General features: G+C 49.9%; 3 protein-coding genes across 3 annotated transcripts; all 3 read right to left on the bottom strand.

Annotated features, from left to right (window-relative positions):
- Positions 1 to 64: 64 nt before the first annotated feature.
- Positions 65 to 2,625, bottom strand: LOC112888849 (GDSL esterase/lipase At1g71691-like). Its single transcript, XM_025955210.1, has 4 exons — positions 2,251 to 2,625; positions 1,987 to 2,117; positions 1,071 to 1,322; positions 65 to 763 (listed from the first exon to the last, which is right to left on the bottom strand). Exons 1-4 carry the CDS (start codon positions 2,510 to 2,512, stop codon positions 287 to 289), a joined length of 1,122 nt encoding a protein of 373 aa, XP_025810995.1. The 5' UTR covers positions 2,513 to 2,625; the 3' UTR covers positions 65 to 286.
- A 3,233-nt stretch (positions 2,626 to 5,858) lies between these two features.
- LOC112888848 (GDSL esterase/lipase At5g55050-like) lies at positions 5,859 to 7,836 on the bottom strand. The gene is made up of 4 exons (XM_025955209.1): positions 7,422 to 7,836; positions 7,123 to 7,253; positions 6,789 to 7,040; positions 5,859 to 6,504 (listed from the first exon to the last, which is right to left on the bottom strand). Exons 1-4 carry the CDS (start codon positions 7,693 to 7,695, stop codon positions 6,031 to 6,033), a joined length of 1,131 nt encoding a protein of 376 aa, XP_025810994.1. The 5' UTR covers positions 7,696 to 7,836; the 3' UTR covers positions 5,859 to 6,030.
- A 1,416-nt stretch (positions 7,837 to 9,252) lies between these two features.
- LOC112890825 (GDSL esterase/lipase At5g55050-like) lies at positions 9,253 to 10,849 on the bottom strand. The gene is made up of 4 exons (XM_025957686.1): positions 10,531 to 10,849; positions 10,321 to 10,454; positions 9,984 to 10,241; positions 9,253 to 9,898 (listed from the first exon to the last, which is right to left on the bottom strand). The coding sequence occupies exons 1-4, from the start codon at positions 10,781 to 10,783 to the stop codon at positions 9,425 to 9,427; spliced, it is 1,119 nt and encodes a 372-aa protein (XP_025813471.1). The 5' UTR covers positions 10,784 to 10,849; the 3' UTR covers positions 9,253 to 9,424.
- Positions 10,850 to 16,271: the final 5,422 nt, after the last annotated feature.

The raw sequence follows: 16,271 nt of genomic DNA, 5'->3' as shown, positions 1-16,271 counted from the left end.
CATGATGTTTGATACTTTAATGGATCAATAATAATGCTCAAAATTCTAAACGCACAGGTATGCATTGCTAGTTTCAACACCCACCATGAACAACTCGATTCATTAATTGTATCATACCACGAATAAAACAATAGATGAAGCGCGGACGAAAAAAGAATCACCCACTGCCTGAACGAACTGAGTACATGATGATCACTGATTACAGGAGTCGTTTTATTTGGATTTTGAAAACAGGTAGGTCGTCGTCTCTGATCGATGGAATATAATAATCAATCAATGGAACTACTCATGGTGTGGCGGCGGCCAACTGCTTGAAGGTGATCGGCGTGGTGTAGCGCGGCGGGCCGTCGTAGTAGGCCTTGGCGCCCAGCATGGCGGAGCGCTGCGACGGGTGCACCGAGTCCCAGAAGATGTAGCGGTCGCGGTCCGGGCAGAGCGTGGTGGTGGGCGTGCACTCGCCCTGCGCCCCCAGACGCCCGCTCCCGCAGCAGGCGCTGTCCGAGCTCACGAACCCTAGTGCCAGCGGGTTGGCGAAGGTGTCCTGGGTGAGGCCCAAGGAGTCGGCGAGGGAGTAGGCGAAGCCCGGCAGCTTCCGGGCGAGCCCGGCCAGGAGGGACTTGAGCGCGGCATCGAAGCCGGCGGCGAGCTGGTTCATGCCGTCGGCGCACGCGCCGGTGACGTTGAGCACGCGCACCCGGGGCACGCAGCCCACCGGCCCCACGTTGATGATGCCAAACTTCCTCGCGCCCAGCTTGTACAGCTCCTACATACATACATACATTTGTCAGAACTAATAACCATATATGTGTGCAGGTCAGCTCGGATTTCTTTATCTCCCAGATGACTAATCTTTGTGCATTAGATTAACGCTCCAGGATAATTAACCTCAAGCTTGATGGATGGCCACCTTGGGTAGGCTATATACATATATATGCATCACTTCTTGGATAGAATTAATGAAGCTACACATCACTGGGGTGTCATGTCATGCATACGTGTGGCTGCAGCTTTCTGATTGAGACCCTTTCTACAGACAGGATTGGTTATCATGCGTACAAATATATACATACCGTGATGGCGGCGGAGTAGTTGGAGAGCAGGCTGCCGTAGAAGGCGGCGACGTCGCTCTGCGTGGCCGTCTTGTTGTGCTCCGCCTGCGCCGTCGCGAAGGCGAAGAAGTCGTTGCTCCCGGCGCCGACGAGGAAGAAGGACCTACGGAGGAGCTCGCTCACCGCGCGCGGGCCCACCTTGGCCTCCATCTCGGCCTTGGTCGACTCGAACAACCGCACCTGCTGCGACAGCGGGATGTTCTTTCCCGCGTTCTGCAAGTCAAATTTTAACCGTACGTAAACATAGTGGATATGATGGTTGCATTCACCTAACCTTGTCATCAGGCTGTCAGCTAGTCTACCAAGATGGAACCATGTATTGTGATACAGCTCGCGGATTAGCAAAGATCACATCGAAGTGTTTTCAAATACAATTCAACGATATCGAATCTGTATGTATATATACAAATGCTTAGATCTTGGGTTGCGTGCGCATCTTAAATAGAATTAAGATGTACAACCTATACACTGCTTATAAATAAAACGATTTGCAGTAACATCCTTTTTTTTCTAAGGCGGGTCGAAAGGTAACCTGTTTCTACAAATGAAACGGGGTGCTGTAGCATCCGATCCGCATCTAAAAATATATTAGTTTTCTTGGTATGTGATGTCTATTTTAATTAGGACCCCATGCACGAGGTCAATTATTAGCTGGAAGAAGCTAGAATTCGCCAACAGACAGCATATAGGCACAAAATAAATAATACAATGCATGTCCCTAATGGAGTAAGAATAGTTTATTATATATAAACAAAAAAAATTCATACAATATACTACAGCTATTAGATCACCTTTGTTACATAACTTTTTTTGGATCAGGAGGTAAGTCCACGTGGATTGGAGAGAGAATAATTGATCAGTTGGTGAGACTACTTACAGTGGAGTCCAGAATCCCAGCTCCTGCCGATGCATAGCTTACTCCTCTTGTGATTGAGCTCGGAATCAGCTTATTGTGTGCTTTGAGCACAAAGTAAGCCAGAGGGCTCTTGTCGAATCCCAGTCTCTTTGCTGCACAATTAGCACCACTAATTAAGTTGAATGCACAAGAACACAATAATAATCTTGAGAAAGTAAATAAATATTATACTCAATCGAATAATTAATTAGCATCTTGTATAATTAATGGACAAAACATACATACCGACGAAGTCGGCGGTGTTGTAGCCGTTGCTGAACCTTCCGGTGGGCTTGCCGGAGCCCGGCAGGTCGACGCCGTAATAGGGCTTGTCGGCCCTGGGGACGCCTTCCCCCGGCAGGTAGTTGTTGTTGCCGACATCCAGCGTCGAGTCCCCGAACACGTAGATCGCCGGCACCTGCCGCATGAGCTTGCTCGGCCGGATGCCGGCGACGGCGCCCACCACAAGGCTGAGGACAAGTGCCTTCATGGTCACCTCGTACCCCATATATGATTATATTAATACAGGCACCTAGTAGCTAGCTACCTGCTATTTGCTGTACACACAGATAGCTAGCAGTGTGTGTATCTCAGCTCGCCGCCGGCTGATCGATGCTTGTGTGATCGATGAGCCGTTGATGTTGGCAAGCTCAGCTCTTTATATATATATAGGCGCTCATCTCTCAGCAAAGGCTGTTTCCAACGCATCGACCAAGTCCTGGTGGTCTTAATCATTGTATTATTTACCGTATGCATGCGCATTGCATAACAGCTAGCTTTATGTAGAATCCACTTTAACGAGGTAGCTTAGCTTGAAGATGATTCCTGAGATAAAAAAAAAATCCATACTATGTGAAGCCCTAGGAAAGTTATAGTTAATTAATTAATTAATATGATACATATGGAACATATATAATAAAGTGAATGGGCCGGGAGTGATGTGCCCATTCAGACGTGTGTTTACCCATTCAGCAAAGAAATGGCTGCTAGTGGGCATGTGTTCTGATGACCGGAGAATGACGACTGACAGCTAGAGAAGAAGCCAACTAATAGCAGGATGCACTTTCTTTGGTCAGCATCGATCGGGTCCATCGTTAGCGTGTCTGCTACTATCTCTTCGTCAACTATAATGTTATCTGTCCTCCTTTTCAGCCGTATGTTTTCCTTATTAGTATATATGTTTATATATATATATATAGGTCATCACATTCTTGCTTAATTGTAACCTTACTTTCTACACCACTTGATAACATATACGAAAGCAATGCAAAGACCCAATGCTAGTCAACCGGTGTTTTAAACGGTTTTGCAAAGATGAAGGATTAAAAAACCGATTTTATAGTTGAGGGAGTGAATGTAGTCGACCATCGAAACGTTGGGGTCAAATAGACTTTTTCCAAGAAATTGTGGACATGACATAATCTCCATAAATTTATGGGGATGCTATATCTCAGATACATGCGGTTTTAAAAGAAAGTTCACTCAGATATCATCCAGAACCACACGGTTGCAATCTAATGGCCGTTGCGTCTTCTTCAACCTCTCGCTTTTCAATCTGGTTATTGTTGCTGAATGGAGTTCCTTTTAACATTACAAGTATATTTTGGGGAGCAGGTGGCTAAAATCACGTCAATTGTTGGGGCTGATGATATTGATCGAGCAAAGGTTGTATTAGGGAGCAGCAGGTTCATTTGGGGGAGGCCCGGCTGGGGAGTCTTGCTAGGCTTGAAATTCAACCACCTTAAAGCTAACATCTGCCTTTTATAAACTAGCAAGATAGCCCGCGCAAATTACACGGTTGGCTAGTTTTTTATTTCGACATTTGCAATTCTTTACTTCAAAGTAAATGGATGCATAAATTTTGGTTTAGTCATCCCATTATAATTTTTTTATCTCATGATGCGGTGTCGATTAAGAGCTATTATTTATATTTTTTTCGTTATCATATTCTATAGCGTATCTTTCTGGAACATGAATTTAGGAGAAAAAAACTTACAAAAATACATTTAAAAGTTTATATATTTTTATTAGGAACATATTTATTTATTTTGGATCATCAATGTACATTTTTGTTCGAGAGTGATAAATTATCCTTAGATTTCTAAAAAATCTACGATAGTGATTCGATGTGTACCACTAAAAATAATAAATTAATTAATTTGAGCTCACATTGAAATTTTAATGAGCATTGGAGGCATCCTCTTTAGTTCTTATTGTATTAAAATCTCTTTCTTTTCATACAACCCCATACATGCATGTTCCCATATTATACGAGTTGCATCTTCTTTCCAGAATAAACCATGTATCCAAGTTAATAAATTTATTCTTGTAGCCGGCAAGGTGTAGACCTATCCTCCCCTCCTTAATATCTCCCCCTCTCTTCTCTCTCTCTCTCTCCCCCTCCTCCCCCCCCCCTTTTGACGTGATCTCTCTCTCTCTCTCTCTCTCCCTCCCTCCTTCCCAAGGAACTTTGCCTGCTACCTAAAGCCATCAAAGATACATCCTTAATTGTCTGTGCCATTCTGTCTCATCAAACACTATCCTGTGACTTGCATGGATGCGTGCATGACAACTTTAATGTCTGAGTTGTTTTATTCTAGATCACATTGACAGCTAGTGTGATAATATCATCATTTTTCTCTCCTATTTTCTAGCTCCCGGCCCTCCATTCCATTTTCATTGTTCTGTTTCCAAATTCAATTATTTATTAATTATATTTAGCACATACTTTTATTAGATTTTTTATTCAAAATTCATATACAAATTAATAACTAGTTTATTAATTTTAATTTAATATTTAGTTATTTATCAATTATATTTGGCGTGAAATATATGTATTCCTTTTAACTTAAAATTGGTTATTTATTATTTGTATTTGACACTATTTATTTAATTATTTTTCTTCTTAATTTGCTTTTTAATCATTGTACAATCAACTACTAACTTTTTCTATTTCTTAATTCTTGAATTTATCAATTTAGTAGTCATGTTTGATATAAAATCTTTGGCCAACTGCTAATTTTCTTATATTTCTAATTATTAATCGTATTTGATGGACTCTTAAATTAGCTTAGACCGTGAGATCTTCACAAAATCTGATAGTGTAAATTCTTCTCTTTTTTAGATTAATATGAAAATTTATTGACCAACGCGATGGCTTGTTTTAACACCCCTTAATAGATTATTAGTCGTATTTGAATTTTTGAGTTTGTTTAGACTTTTTGATCTTTATAAAATCCAACAGTGTAAATCCTTCTCTTTTTCAAATTAATGTAGTAATTTCTAGACCTTAACGAACGTGGTGGCTTTTTAACACTCTTATTAATATAATAGATAGAATATTAGTCGTATTTTACATAGACCTTTTGAGTTAGTCTAGATCTATTTTTTTGAATTTTGAATTTAGCTAGGCACTCAGCTAGGCTTCTATCACAAATCACATGAATAAATGGCTCTCGAATTTTGCATTTCTAGGCCCAATGGAGGAGCAGCATGGGAAGCGTGAAGATAAGCTTGCGGCGAGAATGCAGTGGTGATGCGCTTTTGGCTTTCTCCTTTTTTTTGGAAGGTTATCTGCTTCAATTGTTTGTTCACTGTGGTGTGCATGCCCTAAACCTCTTGACGTGGACACACAAACATATTCCTATTTTTTAAAAATATATTTCTAATATTTTTATTCTAAAATTAGGCTTTTATTAGTCATTCTTTAGATTAGTTTGGACCGTCGGATCTTCATAAAATCTAACAATGTATATTTTCTCTTTTCTAAATTAACGTAGGCTCTCTTGGCGAATGTGATGGTTTATTTTAACACTTTCTTATTAATATAATAGATTTACTAAAAACACCAAAGATGGAAAACTCCTCACGAACTTGCATATTATTTTTCCTCATCCTCAACCAAATTGACTAGATATCGCTATCGAGGAAAATAAAACACGTACATACAAATTATAATGTAGTAGTGCAACGAAGAAACATACTCGATGGGTCGTATCTGAAAAATGAACAAGCAAGCAACGAAAATCAACTACTCTTCTGTGCCAGCTGCTTGAAGCTGATGGGCTTGGTGAACTGGGCCTGGCCGTCGTAGTAGGCCTCCGCGCTGAGCATGGCGGCCCGCTGGGAAGGGTGCACCCGGTCCCAGAAGAGGAAGCGGTCGCGGTCGGCGCAGAGCGTGGCGCCGGGCAGGCAGTCCGCCTCCGCGCCGAGCCGCCCGCCGCCGCAGCAGGCGCTGTCGTCGCTGACGAACCCCGCCGCGTGCGGGTCGGTGCGGGCGGTGAAGCCGAAGGAGTCGGCCAGGGAGTAGGCCAAGCCCGGCAGCTTATTGGCGGCGAGCCCGGCCAGGAGGGACTCGAGCGCGGCGTCGAAGCCGGCGACGAGCTGGTTCATGCCGTCGGCGCAGCCGCCCGTCGCGTTGAGCACGCGCACGCGCGGCACGCAGCCGACAGGGCCCACGTTGATGATGCCGAACTTCCTGGCGCCCAGCTTGTACAGCTCCTGCATGATCAGTATTATATATTATCCATTAATTAATTACTTATCTCTGTGATCGATCAGTCTATACGGAGTAGTAGTTGACCTTGCAACGCCTTGGGTATAGTAGGCTGCTTATATGTTATATATATACAGCACGTGCAGCATGTGTTTATATGGTACTACTCTCCAGCATGACAGCTTGTATGTTAGCGTAATAACTCCGTCCCAGCAAACAAAGCTCAGTCTCTCCACATGGACTGACAAACTAATGAAGATGACAACATAGACTACTGACATTCGCATACCGTGATGGCGGCCGAGTAGTTGGAGATGAGGCTGCCGTAGAAGGCGGCGACGTCGCCCTGCGTCGCCGATCTGTTCCGCTTGGCCAGCTCCGTCGCGAAGGCGAAGAAGTCGTTGCTGCCGACGCCGAAGAGGAACAAGGACTTGGAGAGCAGCCTGCTCACTGCTTGTGGGCCCACCGTGGCATCCATCTCGACCATGGTCGACCGGAACAGCCGCACCTGCTGCGACAGCGGGATGTTGCCTCCAGCGTTCTGCAGTAGGGTTAGTGGTGAAGTGCATGGTTAATAATCACACGTGTATATGCATGCACGTCATCAATACTAGAACACGTACAGTGGAGTCCAGGATCCCAGCTCCTGCCGATGCATAGCTCACTCCACTGGTGATTGCGCTCGGGATCAGATGGCTGCGCGCTTTGAGCTCCAGATAAGCCCGAGGGCTCTTCTCGAATCCCAGGTTCCTTGCTGCATGGACAGGAAAACCGTACCGTACGTATAAATTCAGTTACACAACACAGCCTTGTAGAAAATGCATATATATATATATATAATCAATGATGGATTCTACTTGACAGACAAACTTCTCCTCATCATCCGTCGTCAGAATCGAACTCAGAAGAAGAAGCGTGGTACCAACGAAGTCGGCGACGTTGTAGCCGTTGCTGAACCTTCCGGTGGGCTTGCCGGAGTCCGGCAAATCGATGCCGTAGTAGGGCTTGTCGGCCCTGGGGACCTCCTCCCCTGGCAGGTAGTTGTTGTTGCCGACGTCCATCGTCGAGTCCCCGAACACGTACATCGCCGGCACCTGCCGGCGCCACATCATCTTCTTACTCGGCTCTACGCCGGCAACGGCGACGCCGAGCACGATGCTAGCAACGAGAGCTTTCACGGCAAGCTCGTACCCCATGGTCGATCGATCCCTACAGCTCTAGAGCTAGCAGAGACGGCGCTGCAATCCACAACTAGCTAGTACAGTCGTCGTTTCTTGCACACGGCTAGCAGCTGCCTTGATTGTTGATGAGAGTAACTGGGTTGTGAGTTGATGTGAGCAGGGGGGCAGCTATTTATAATTAAGCAGCACTCAATAAAAAGGCTTCAAGCTAAGATGGTGCTAGGAACGTTCTGAAGATCCAAAAAGTGAATGGGAACGAATGAGCACGTAGTCGAATGCTTTTTAATTACCCTAGCTAGTAGTCAACAAATAGGCGAAATGAAATGGTAGGTGGGCACGCATGTGTTCTGGCTGACACCTTGTAACTAACCGTGAGATCGAGACCATGCAATTTGCATTGTTTGGTCAGCATCATCATGTTGATGAATGGATCCGTTAACGTGTCTGCTGTCTCCTTGTGTCAACTATACTTCACAGTGGGAGCTTTTCCTTATTTTACATTATATATGCGCATCACATTGTTGTAACCTCACTTTAATTGAGATCAGCTAGCTAATGATAATGTGTGTAATTACACACGGACAAGGTAGTAGGTGCACGATGCACGGTTTCTAAATATTTTTTATAGTAGGTGCATGATGCATGGTTTCTAAATATTTTTTTGCGCCTTTTCAGTTTTGTCCTGTAATATAAAGCGTGATATATAGCAATACAGATGATGAACCGGATCAGTTTTTGAATAGTTTTTAGAGAATGGGTGTCCATCTGATGTGCTAATCATACCCATTTTATAATGCCATTCACATTCTGTGGGTTTTGTTTAATCCGGTTTCCACTAAAAAAAACTGGGCCGGCACTTTGTCACTTTATTTTTCTTAAATTTCCGGTGAATAAGTTTTTGCCGTCTCTTTTGAAAAATATACATATATCTGCTTTTGTTTTAGCGTCGAGATCAGCCTCTCTTCGATCTTGCGAACCAATTAATCGAGCGATCGATTTTGGAAGTAATAGATTAGAGGTTTGTTTGTTCGTTATTATGAGAAATATGTGCGTTACTGTTCTAAGGCAAGTTCTAAGGAAAATGCGGGAATGATCCGACCAGCTTAGGGCGAGTACATAACTATATTTCAGCAGTCTCATAGGTTGTCTTATGCAGTTTCATATAGAATTTTTTATGATGTGGAGGAGATAGGAGAGAGGGAGAAAAGAGAGAACGAGACGGTTGCTTCGCGAAACAACCGCCTTATAAGCTAAAATTAAGGAGTATGAGACCGCTTACTCACCATTGCACGGACCGGTTATTGATGTCATACTACCATAATATTTTTTTATTCCATAAATTAAAGGATACGATGCTACTATGAGATAATAAAACTAACAATATATTGTACATGTTGCCTGTTAAGTCGTCTCGATATGATGTGGCATTGCATGAGACCGTCTATTAAACGGTTTTAATATAGTTGCCCTCCTGCTGCACTCCTGAATAAATGTCGAACAACGAGTGGGACCGGAAAGCAAGCAGTAATAGGATTATTTATTCATTTATTTGTGCTTCTAGCTAGTCTCGAGATTGACTTGCTACTGCCTCCAATCAGCTAGCTAGCTTTACAGTGACGTTTCAGACAGCAAGCTTGATCTGCTTGCAGTTTTTTTTCCTGTCTGAAATAGGATTGTTCATTTTATACTTGATTACATGATGTGTCTGTTTTTCTTATATTAGACAAAGATTACATGTCATGTATTAACTGGACTGGGCCAGCTGCATGAAGTTGATTGGCGTGGTGTACTGGGCCGGCCCGTCGTAGAATGCCTGGGCCGTGAGAAGAGAGGCCCGCTGGGAAGGGTGGAAGCGATCCCAGAAGACGTGCTGGTCGCGGTTGGAGCAGACCGTGGAGTTGGGCAGGCAGTTCCCCTCGGCGAGCAGCCGCCCGCTGCCGCAGCACGCGCCGGCGATGTCGGTGTACCCCGACGCCTGCGGGTCCGCGAAGGTGTCCTGCGTGAGGCCGAAGGAGTCGGCGAGGGAGTAGACGAGGCCCGGCAGCCGGGGGGCGAGGCCGGCGAGCAGCGACCGGAGCGCGCCGTCGAAGCCGGCGGCGAGCAGGTTCAGGCCGTCGACGCACGCGCCCGCCGGGTCGAGCGCCCGCAGCGCCGGCACGCACCCGAGGAGCCCCAGGTTGGTGATGGCGAACTTCCTCGCGCCCATCGCGTGCAGCTCCTGCACGCACGCATGCGCACGTAAGCGAATATAATGATCAATCAGAAAAGCAAGCTAGCAGCAATGATTGGGTGCGGTGGCGTGCCGTGATGGTGGCCGAGTAGTTGGAGAGGAGGTCGGCGAAGAGCGCGGCAGCGTCGCTCTGCTGCTCCGCGGCCGTCCTGTTCCGCGACTGCTGCGCGGCCGCGAACACGAACAGGTCGTTGCTGCCGACGCCGAGGAGGAAGATGGACTTGAACAGCAGGGCGTTCACCGCGCCGTAGCCCACCGCGGCGACCATCGTAGCCCTGGTGGCGTTGAAGTACTCCACCTGCCTTGACAACGGGATGCACTTGCCGGCGTTCTGCGTGTAGCTAGTCAGTCCCCGACTATAAGCCACAGGTGCATGCGTTGATTAGTGTTTAATTTGATCAAACACTTACGGTGGAGTCGAGGATGCCAGCGTCAGCGGAAGCGTAGCTGACGCCGGCGGTGAGGGCGGTGAGGCCCACAAGGCTGGAGCTCGGTGCCAGCGACAGATAAGGCGGAGGGCTACTCACGAACCCCATGCTCTTTGCTGCAGGATGCACAGACCTTTGGTTTCCATGATCGTCGAAATATACAGCCAGCCAAATAGAAATACGTGTACGCACCAACGTAGTCAGCGGTGTTGCAGCCATTGCTGAACCTCCCGGTGGGAATCATGCCGGGGAAGTCGACGCCGTAGTAGGGCCTGTTGGCCCTGGGGACGTCCTCCCCCGGCAGGTAGTTGTTGTTCCCGACGTCCAGGATCGAGTCCCCGAACACGTACAGCGCCGGCGGCCGGCGGCCGGCGACGACTAGCACTTGCACGGATGTCGCAACTAGGAACAGCACAAGACCCTCCATGGCCGACTTGCTGCCCATGATATGATCGAGCACGTATGTATAGCCTGAAGCAGCTTTCTGAACGAGCAGGTGGCTACAGTAGGAGACGGCTGTGACTTTGTGATGGAGTAGATGGCAGTACAGGAGCCGACTGCTGGCTATATATATATATATATATATATATATATATATAGAGAGAGAGAGAGAGAGAGAGAGAGAGAGAGAGAGAGAGAGAGAGAGAGAGAGAGAGAGGGTTTCGATCAACTGGACCAATGCAAGTTCTGGCATTGTTGGCGTACTAATTGCGCCATATACCTAACAGTTTGAATATATGATGCACCGTGCATGTTTATGCTGCTATAACGTACAGGAATTTGGAAAAATTGGACGTTGACATGACATCGATATCGATGGGCAAGTGCAGAGATAGCTAGAGAATGCATTGCTTTGCTTTGCTTGGACGCGTGCACAACGATCTACTGCCACTGCTGGAAAACACCCCATCGGCGCATCCCATGCATGCATGTTATCATGAGTAGCAATCATGCATGAATACTACTTGTTTCCATGCTCCCATGCAGCAACTCACCCAAAAGCATACATATGATTTTTTGAAGTCGTATCCACATATATATTATTTCATTGGTCAACTATAGAATAGTTTAATCAGATGGGGGCAGAAAACCCACTTTTTGGTGGAAGACAATTGGTTGGCTCTCGATCTAGTATTGGGACATTTATTTATACCATTCTGAATGAGCAGACTGTGCCATATGATTGCCTAGTTCTGGGATGGCATCAATCTCAAGTGCACGTTTAGGAGATGTGTTAATTAGTCAGAGGGGGAAGAGGATGTGGTAGGAAGATACAGTGCAAAACAAAAAAAAAAACAAAGCTTCAACTGTAGTGTTCACTGCTGGGGAGGATCGAGTATAGATAGCCTCATCTAGCCAGCAATGCGTAGTCTTCTTCCAGAGTTTACTCCTCCCTCGTCGCAACATATATATCATAAGCAGATCAGGAATATATACATATATATATATATATATATATATATTGGTACATACAGACAGGGGTACCTCCTACTAGGGTGTCCAGACCCTTAGCGTATCACCGTGCGTGACCTCCCCCACGCCCTCTGGGTGACGTGGCGTACGGCTCAGCCCTGACAGCTGGGACCATGGTCTTCGAACCCTCCCCGAGCTCTCTAAGGTCCAGGACCTCCGCTTGCCACGGGAGGGAAGGGAGCTCTCGGGCAGCCCCCGCGGACCCGGACTCCCCAGAGAGGTCCGGGGCCACCACGTGTGATGGCCGGACCATCGCGGGCCTGACCGCTCGTGCCGGCTTCGGGGGCCTGGACCCCCCCCCTCCGGGGAGGGATCCGGTGCCGCCACGTGCCGCCCCTGCGGAGGGAACGGGGCTGGCCCTGCCACGTGCGTGTGGTAGGAGGCCCTTCGCGGGTCTCCAGCCCACCTACCAGCATTCAATGCGGTAGTTGGGCCGGGCGCGCCCAAGTCAAAAAGCGTGGCCTGCCACTGACACACGGGGCAGGTAGGCTGACACCACGGTAAGCCCACCTGTTTCTAAGGCGGCGCGTCGTGTCACCGTTTACTGTGCGCGAGCGGCGTACAGTCCCGTCACGGCGCCACGCGCGGCGTGATGATGGCCTGTAACAGGAGAGTCGAGGCGTGCGCTGCCACAATACACGCGGAGGCAACGGCGCGCGGGTCAGCGCTGCCCCCTCGCCTGACAGATTCTGACCCAACAGTCGCAACACGGCTCCACTGTTGGGTAACACTGACAGCAGTCACTGTGCCTGCAAGGCAGCGCACGACCGTATCCAGGCTGTGGATACGCACATTATCTTCCCAACTGTGAAGACTACAGCGAGGGGCTGGAGAGGGAGATCTCCATATCGCATAGAGTAGGATCCTGTTAGCCGGACCCACCTGTCGGGGTCCCGCATAGTATAGGCACCTCCCTTGAACTATAAAAGGGAGAGTGTACTCGTTAGAGGACGGGCTTTTCAGACACGCAAGGTTCCAGGTCACACACACACACAAGCTTATGCTGCTTTCCATTCAGGTTCACGCAGCTAATACAACACCAAAGTGGACGTAGGGTATTACGCTCCGGCGGCCCGAACCACTCTAAATCTTCGTGTCCTTCCTGCGTTCATCTGTCCACCGATCGAGCGCTCCTAAGTCTCCTGCAAACCCATCCTTAACTAGGATTAGGCGGGTGCTTTCCGCTACCCGGCTGGAGAATTCCTCCGACAATATATATATATATATATATATATATATATAATATATATATATATATATATATATATATATATATATATATATATATATATATATGTCGGTACATACTGACAGGGGTACCTCCTGCTAGGGTGTCCAGGCCCTTGGCGTCTCATAATCCATAATCTCCCCCTCGCCTTCTGGGTGACGAGGCACATTACCCGGGCCTGACAGCTGGGACCACGGTCTCCGGACCCTCCCGGAGCTCTAAGAGGTCCGGGGCCTCTGCGCACCCAGGAGGGCAGGAGGGCTCTCGGGTTGCCCCCGCGGAGCCGGACTCCCCAGGGGGTCCGGGGCCGCTACGTGTGATGGCCGGACCATCACGGGCCAGACTGCTACAACCGGCCTCGGAGGGCCCGGACCCCCTTCCCCCCGGGGAAGGGGACCGGTGCCGCCACGTGCCGTCCTATAGAGGGAGCGGGGCTGGCCCTGCCACGTGCCTGCGGCTGAAGGCCCTTCGCGGGTCTCCAACCCACCTACCAGCATTTAATGCGGTAGATGGGCCGGGCGCGCCCAAGTCAAAAAGAGCGGCCTGCCACCACGGTAAGTCTGCCTGATCTGAAGGCGGCGCGTCGTATCACCGTGCACAGTGCGTAGACTGTGTACAGTCCCGTCACAACGCTGCGCGCGTGATGATGGTCTGTAATAGGCAAAGCCAAGGCGTGCGCTGTAACAGTGCACACGCAACGGGTCAGCGCTGCTTCACCGCCTGACGGGAGGTCCCATCCTAACAGTGACAGCACGGCTTCACTGTTATGCAACGCTGACGCCGGACACTGTACAAGACAAGGCTGTACACGGCCATATCCTGGCTAAAGATACGCACATCAACTTCTCGATCGAAAAGACTACGGAGAGGAGCTTGAGGAGATATCCTCCATACCTCTCATAGAACAACTCCTGTTGGCCGGGCCCACCTGTCGGGGCCCCGCTCAGTGTAAGCACTCCCCTTGGACTATAAAAGGGAGAGTGCACTCGTTAGAACACGAGGGTCAGATACACAAGCACAAGTCCAGACTAAATTCTACCCAAGGCTCTCACAGTCAATACAATACCATAGTGGACGTAGGGTATTACGCTCCGGCGGCCCGAACCACTCTAAAATCTTCGTGTCCCTCCTGTGTTCATCTATCCACCGATCGAGCGCTCGTAAGTCTCCTCCAAACCCATCCTTAACTAGGATTAGGCGGGTGCTTTCCGCCACCCGGCTGGAGAATTCCTCCGACATTTGGCGCGCCAGATAGGGGAATTTAGGTTTGGATAGCACTCGGTCGACCTCCTTGACTCCTGCGATGGCACAGGAGAACGGTCATCACGACCTCATGGTTGGAGAAGAAGTGGCGTCCACGACGCCACACGCTTCGTGCCGTCCCCCCTCTCGGGCGGCCCCGCGCGCTGCTCCATAGCGTGCCGCAGAGCGGGCCTCTGTGGCCCAATCGGTGCCTTCACCGAGTGGGCCCCTCATGGCAGCCAGGGAGTTGCTCCGCAACCCCCCTGGTGAGGCGGCGTCGCCAGACGCGCACAGACAATGGCGTGACGACGTGGATCGCCTCCTCAACCTGGCGCAGGCTTCCCCAGGCCCAGCGGGGGGGTCTGTATCCAGGCAGCGCCGTCGCCAGGGCGGCGCATCCGGTTTTGTGCACTCACCATCCGTGAGGAGTGCACGGACCGAGGACCTCCGGGCGGAGCTCATCCGCAGGCATGCGGGAGAGGATGCCAGGATCTCCATCGAGCGAGCACGAAACCGACGGCTCAACATTGAGGGTCGGACCTTGCGCCCGAGCTCGATGCGGCTGCGGCCAGGCCGCAGGGACTCCCCCAGGCACCGGTGACGGGCGTGGGTTGCGCGGCGCTCGCAGACCGCCTCCGCGCGGTCGCCTGGCCGTCCAAGTTTCGGCCTCACCTGCCAGAAAAATATGACGGGTCCACCAACCCGTCAGAGTTCCTGCAGGTCTATATCACCGCCATCACGGCGGCTGGAGGTAACGAAGCCGTCATGGCAAGTTACTTTCATGTAGCCTTGACCGGGCCAGCCCGGACCTGGCTCATGAATCTTACCCCGGGATCCATCCAGTCCTGGGGTGAGCTCTGCGCACAGTTCACGGTGAACTTCGCCAGTGTGTACCAGCAGCATGGCGTGGAGGCCCACCTCCACGCCGTGAGGCAACAACCCGGGGAAACCCTCCGGGCCTTCATCTCCCGCTTCACCAAGGTACGTGGAACTATCCCACGTATCTCCGATGCATCTATCATCACAGCCTTCCGACAGGGGGTCCGAGACGAGAAGATGCTAGAGAAGCTGGCGACCCACCAAGTAGAAGCTGTCACCGCCCTGTTCACTCTGGCGGACAAGTGCGCTCGGGCTGCAGAAGGCCGTGCATGGCACTGTACAACCCATGCAGGACCTGCTCAAACGAGTGGGCCCAGTATTGCTGCCCCTGGCAGTGGCAAGAAGAAGAACAAGAAGAACCGTGGCTTTGACAAGTCACGGATTGGGGGTCCGGCCGTTGCAGCTGCGACAACCGGGGGCCAGAACTCCCGTGGCAAGCGCCCGCGACAGCAGCGCACCGACCCCGGGTCGTGCCCTGTTCATCCAGGGGCTCGCCACAGTGCCGCCGAGTGCTGCGAGATCCAGAAGCTCGCGGAGCGCCTCAGTAAGAGGCGTGACCAAGCCTCTAAGGAAGGCACCTCCCCTCCGCGGCGGTCCGGTAAGGAAAAAGCCTCCGATGCCGACGCAGCTGCGACTGAGAGGGAGTTGGGGTATCAAGCCCCCAACAAAGACCTCAAGGGACTTTTTCAGTAGTCCGATTCCGAGTCCGGCGGGGACGAGCACCGCAAGAAGTTGTACGTTATGTACGGTGGCAGTTCAGGGCTCGTCTCTCGGCGGGACGTCAAGGCCCTTCGCCGGGAGGTTCTCTCGGTAAAGCCAGGGGTGCCGAGGGCGGCGCCCCACCAGCGGTGGAAGGGCACCACCATCTCCTTCGGGCCATCTGACTGCCCAGAGAATATGGCGGGCGCTGGAGTGCTGCCGCTCATCACTGCACCCACTATCGCCAATGTCCGCCTTCACCATGTGCTGATTGACGGAGGCGCCGGCCTCAGCATCATCAGCTATGCAGCGTTCAAGCACCTGCAGATCCCGGAGTCCAAGCTGGCTCCATCACGCCCATTCTCAGGAGTGGGCCCGGATCCCGTGTACCCGGTGGGGACCATCACCCTAC

Source organism: Panicum hallii, chromosome 4 (genome assembly GCF_002211085.1).
Source record: "Panicum hallii strain FIL2 chromosome 4, PHallii_v3.1, whole genome shotgun sequence".
In the NCBI taxonomy this organism is placed as follows: Eukaryota; Viridiplantae; Streptophyta; class Magnoliopsida; order Poales; family Poaceae; genus Panicum; species Panicum hallii.
Note: the sequence above shows the minus strand (reverse complement) of the source record. Positions and strands in the feature narration are given on the sequence as shown.

Excerpts from the sequence above, each read along its gene's own strand:
- LOC112888849 (XM_025955210.1), bottom strand. The coding sequence starts at position 2,512 with ATGGGGTACGAGGTGACCATGAAGGCACTTGTCCTCAGCCTTGTGGTG. Across the intron at positions 2,118-2,250 it reads CAACACCGCCGACTTCGTCG|CAAAGAGACTGGGATTCGAC; the intron begins GTATGTATGTTT and ends CTAATTGTGCAG. Across the intron at positions 1,323-1,986 it reads CTGGGATTCTGGACTCCACT|AACGCGGGAAAGAACATCCC; the intron begins GTAAGTAGTCTC and ends TTTGACTTGCAG.
- LOC112888848 (XM_025955209.1), bottom strand. The coding sequence starts at position 7,695 with ATGGGGTACGAGCTTGCCGTGAAAGCTCTCGTTGCTAGCATCGTGCTC. Across the intron at positions 7,254-7,421 it reads CAACGTCGCCGACTTCGTTG|CAAGGAACCTGGGATTCGAG; the intron begins GTACCACGCTTC and ends CTGTCCATGCAG. Across the intron at positions 7,041-7,122 it reads CTGGGATCCTGGACTCCACT|AACGCTGGAGGCAACATCCC; the intron begins GTACGTGTTCTA and ends ACCCTACTGCAG.
- LOC112890825 (XM_025957686.1), bottom strand. The coding sequence starts at position 10,783 with ATGGGCAGCAAGTCGGCCATGGAGGGTCTTGTGCTGTTCCTAGTTGCG. Across the intron at positions 10,455-10,530 it reads CAACACCGCTGACTACGTTG|CAAAGAGCATGGGGTTCGTG; the intron begins GTGCGTACACGT and ends TGCATCCTGCAG. Across the intron at positions 10,242-10,320 it reads CTGGCATCCTCGACTCCACC|AACGCCGGCAAGTGCATCCC; the intron begins GTAAGTGTTTGA and ends AGCTACACGCAG.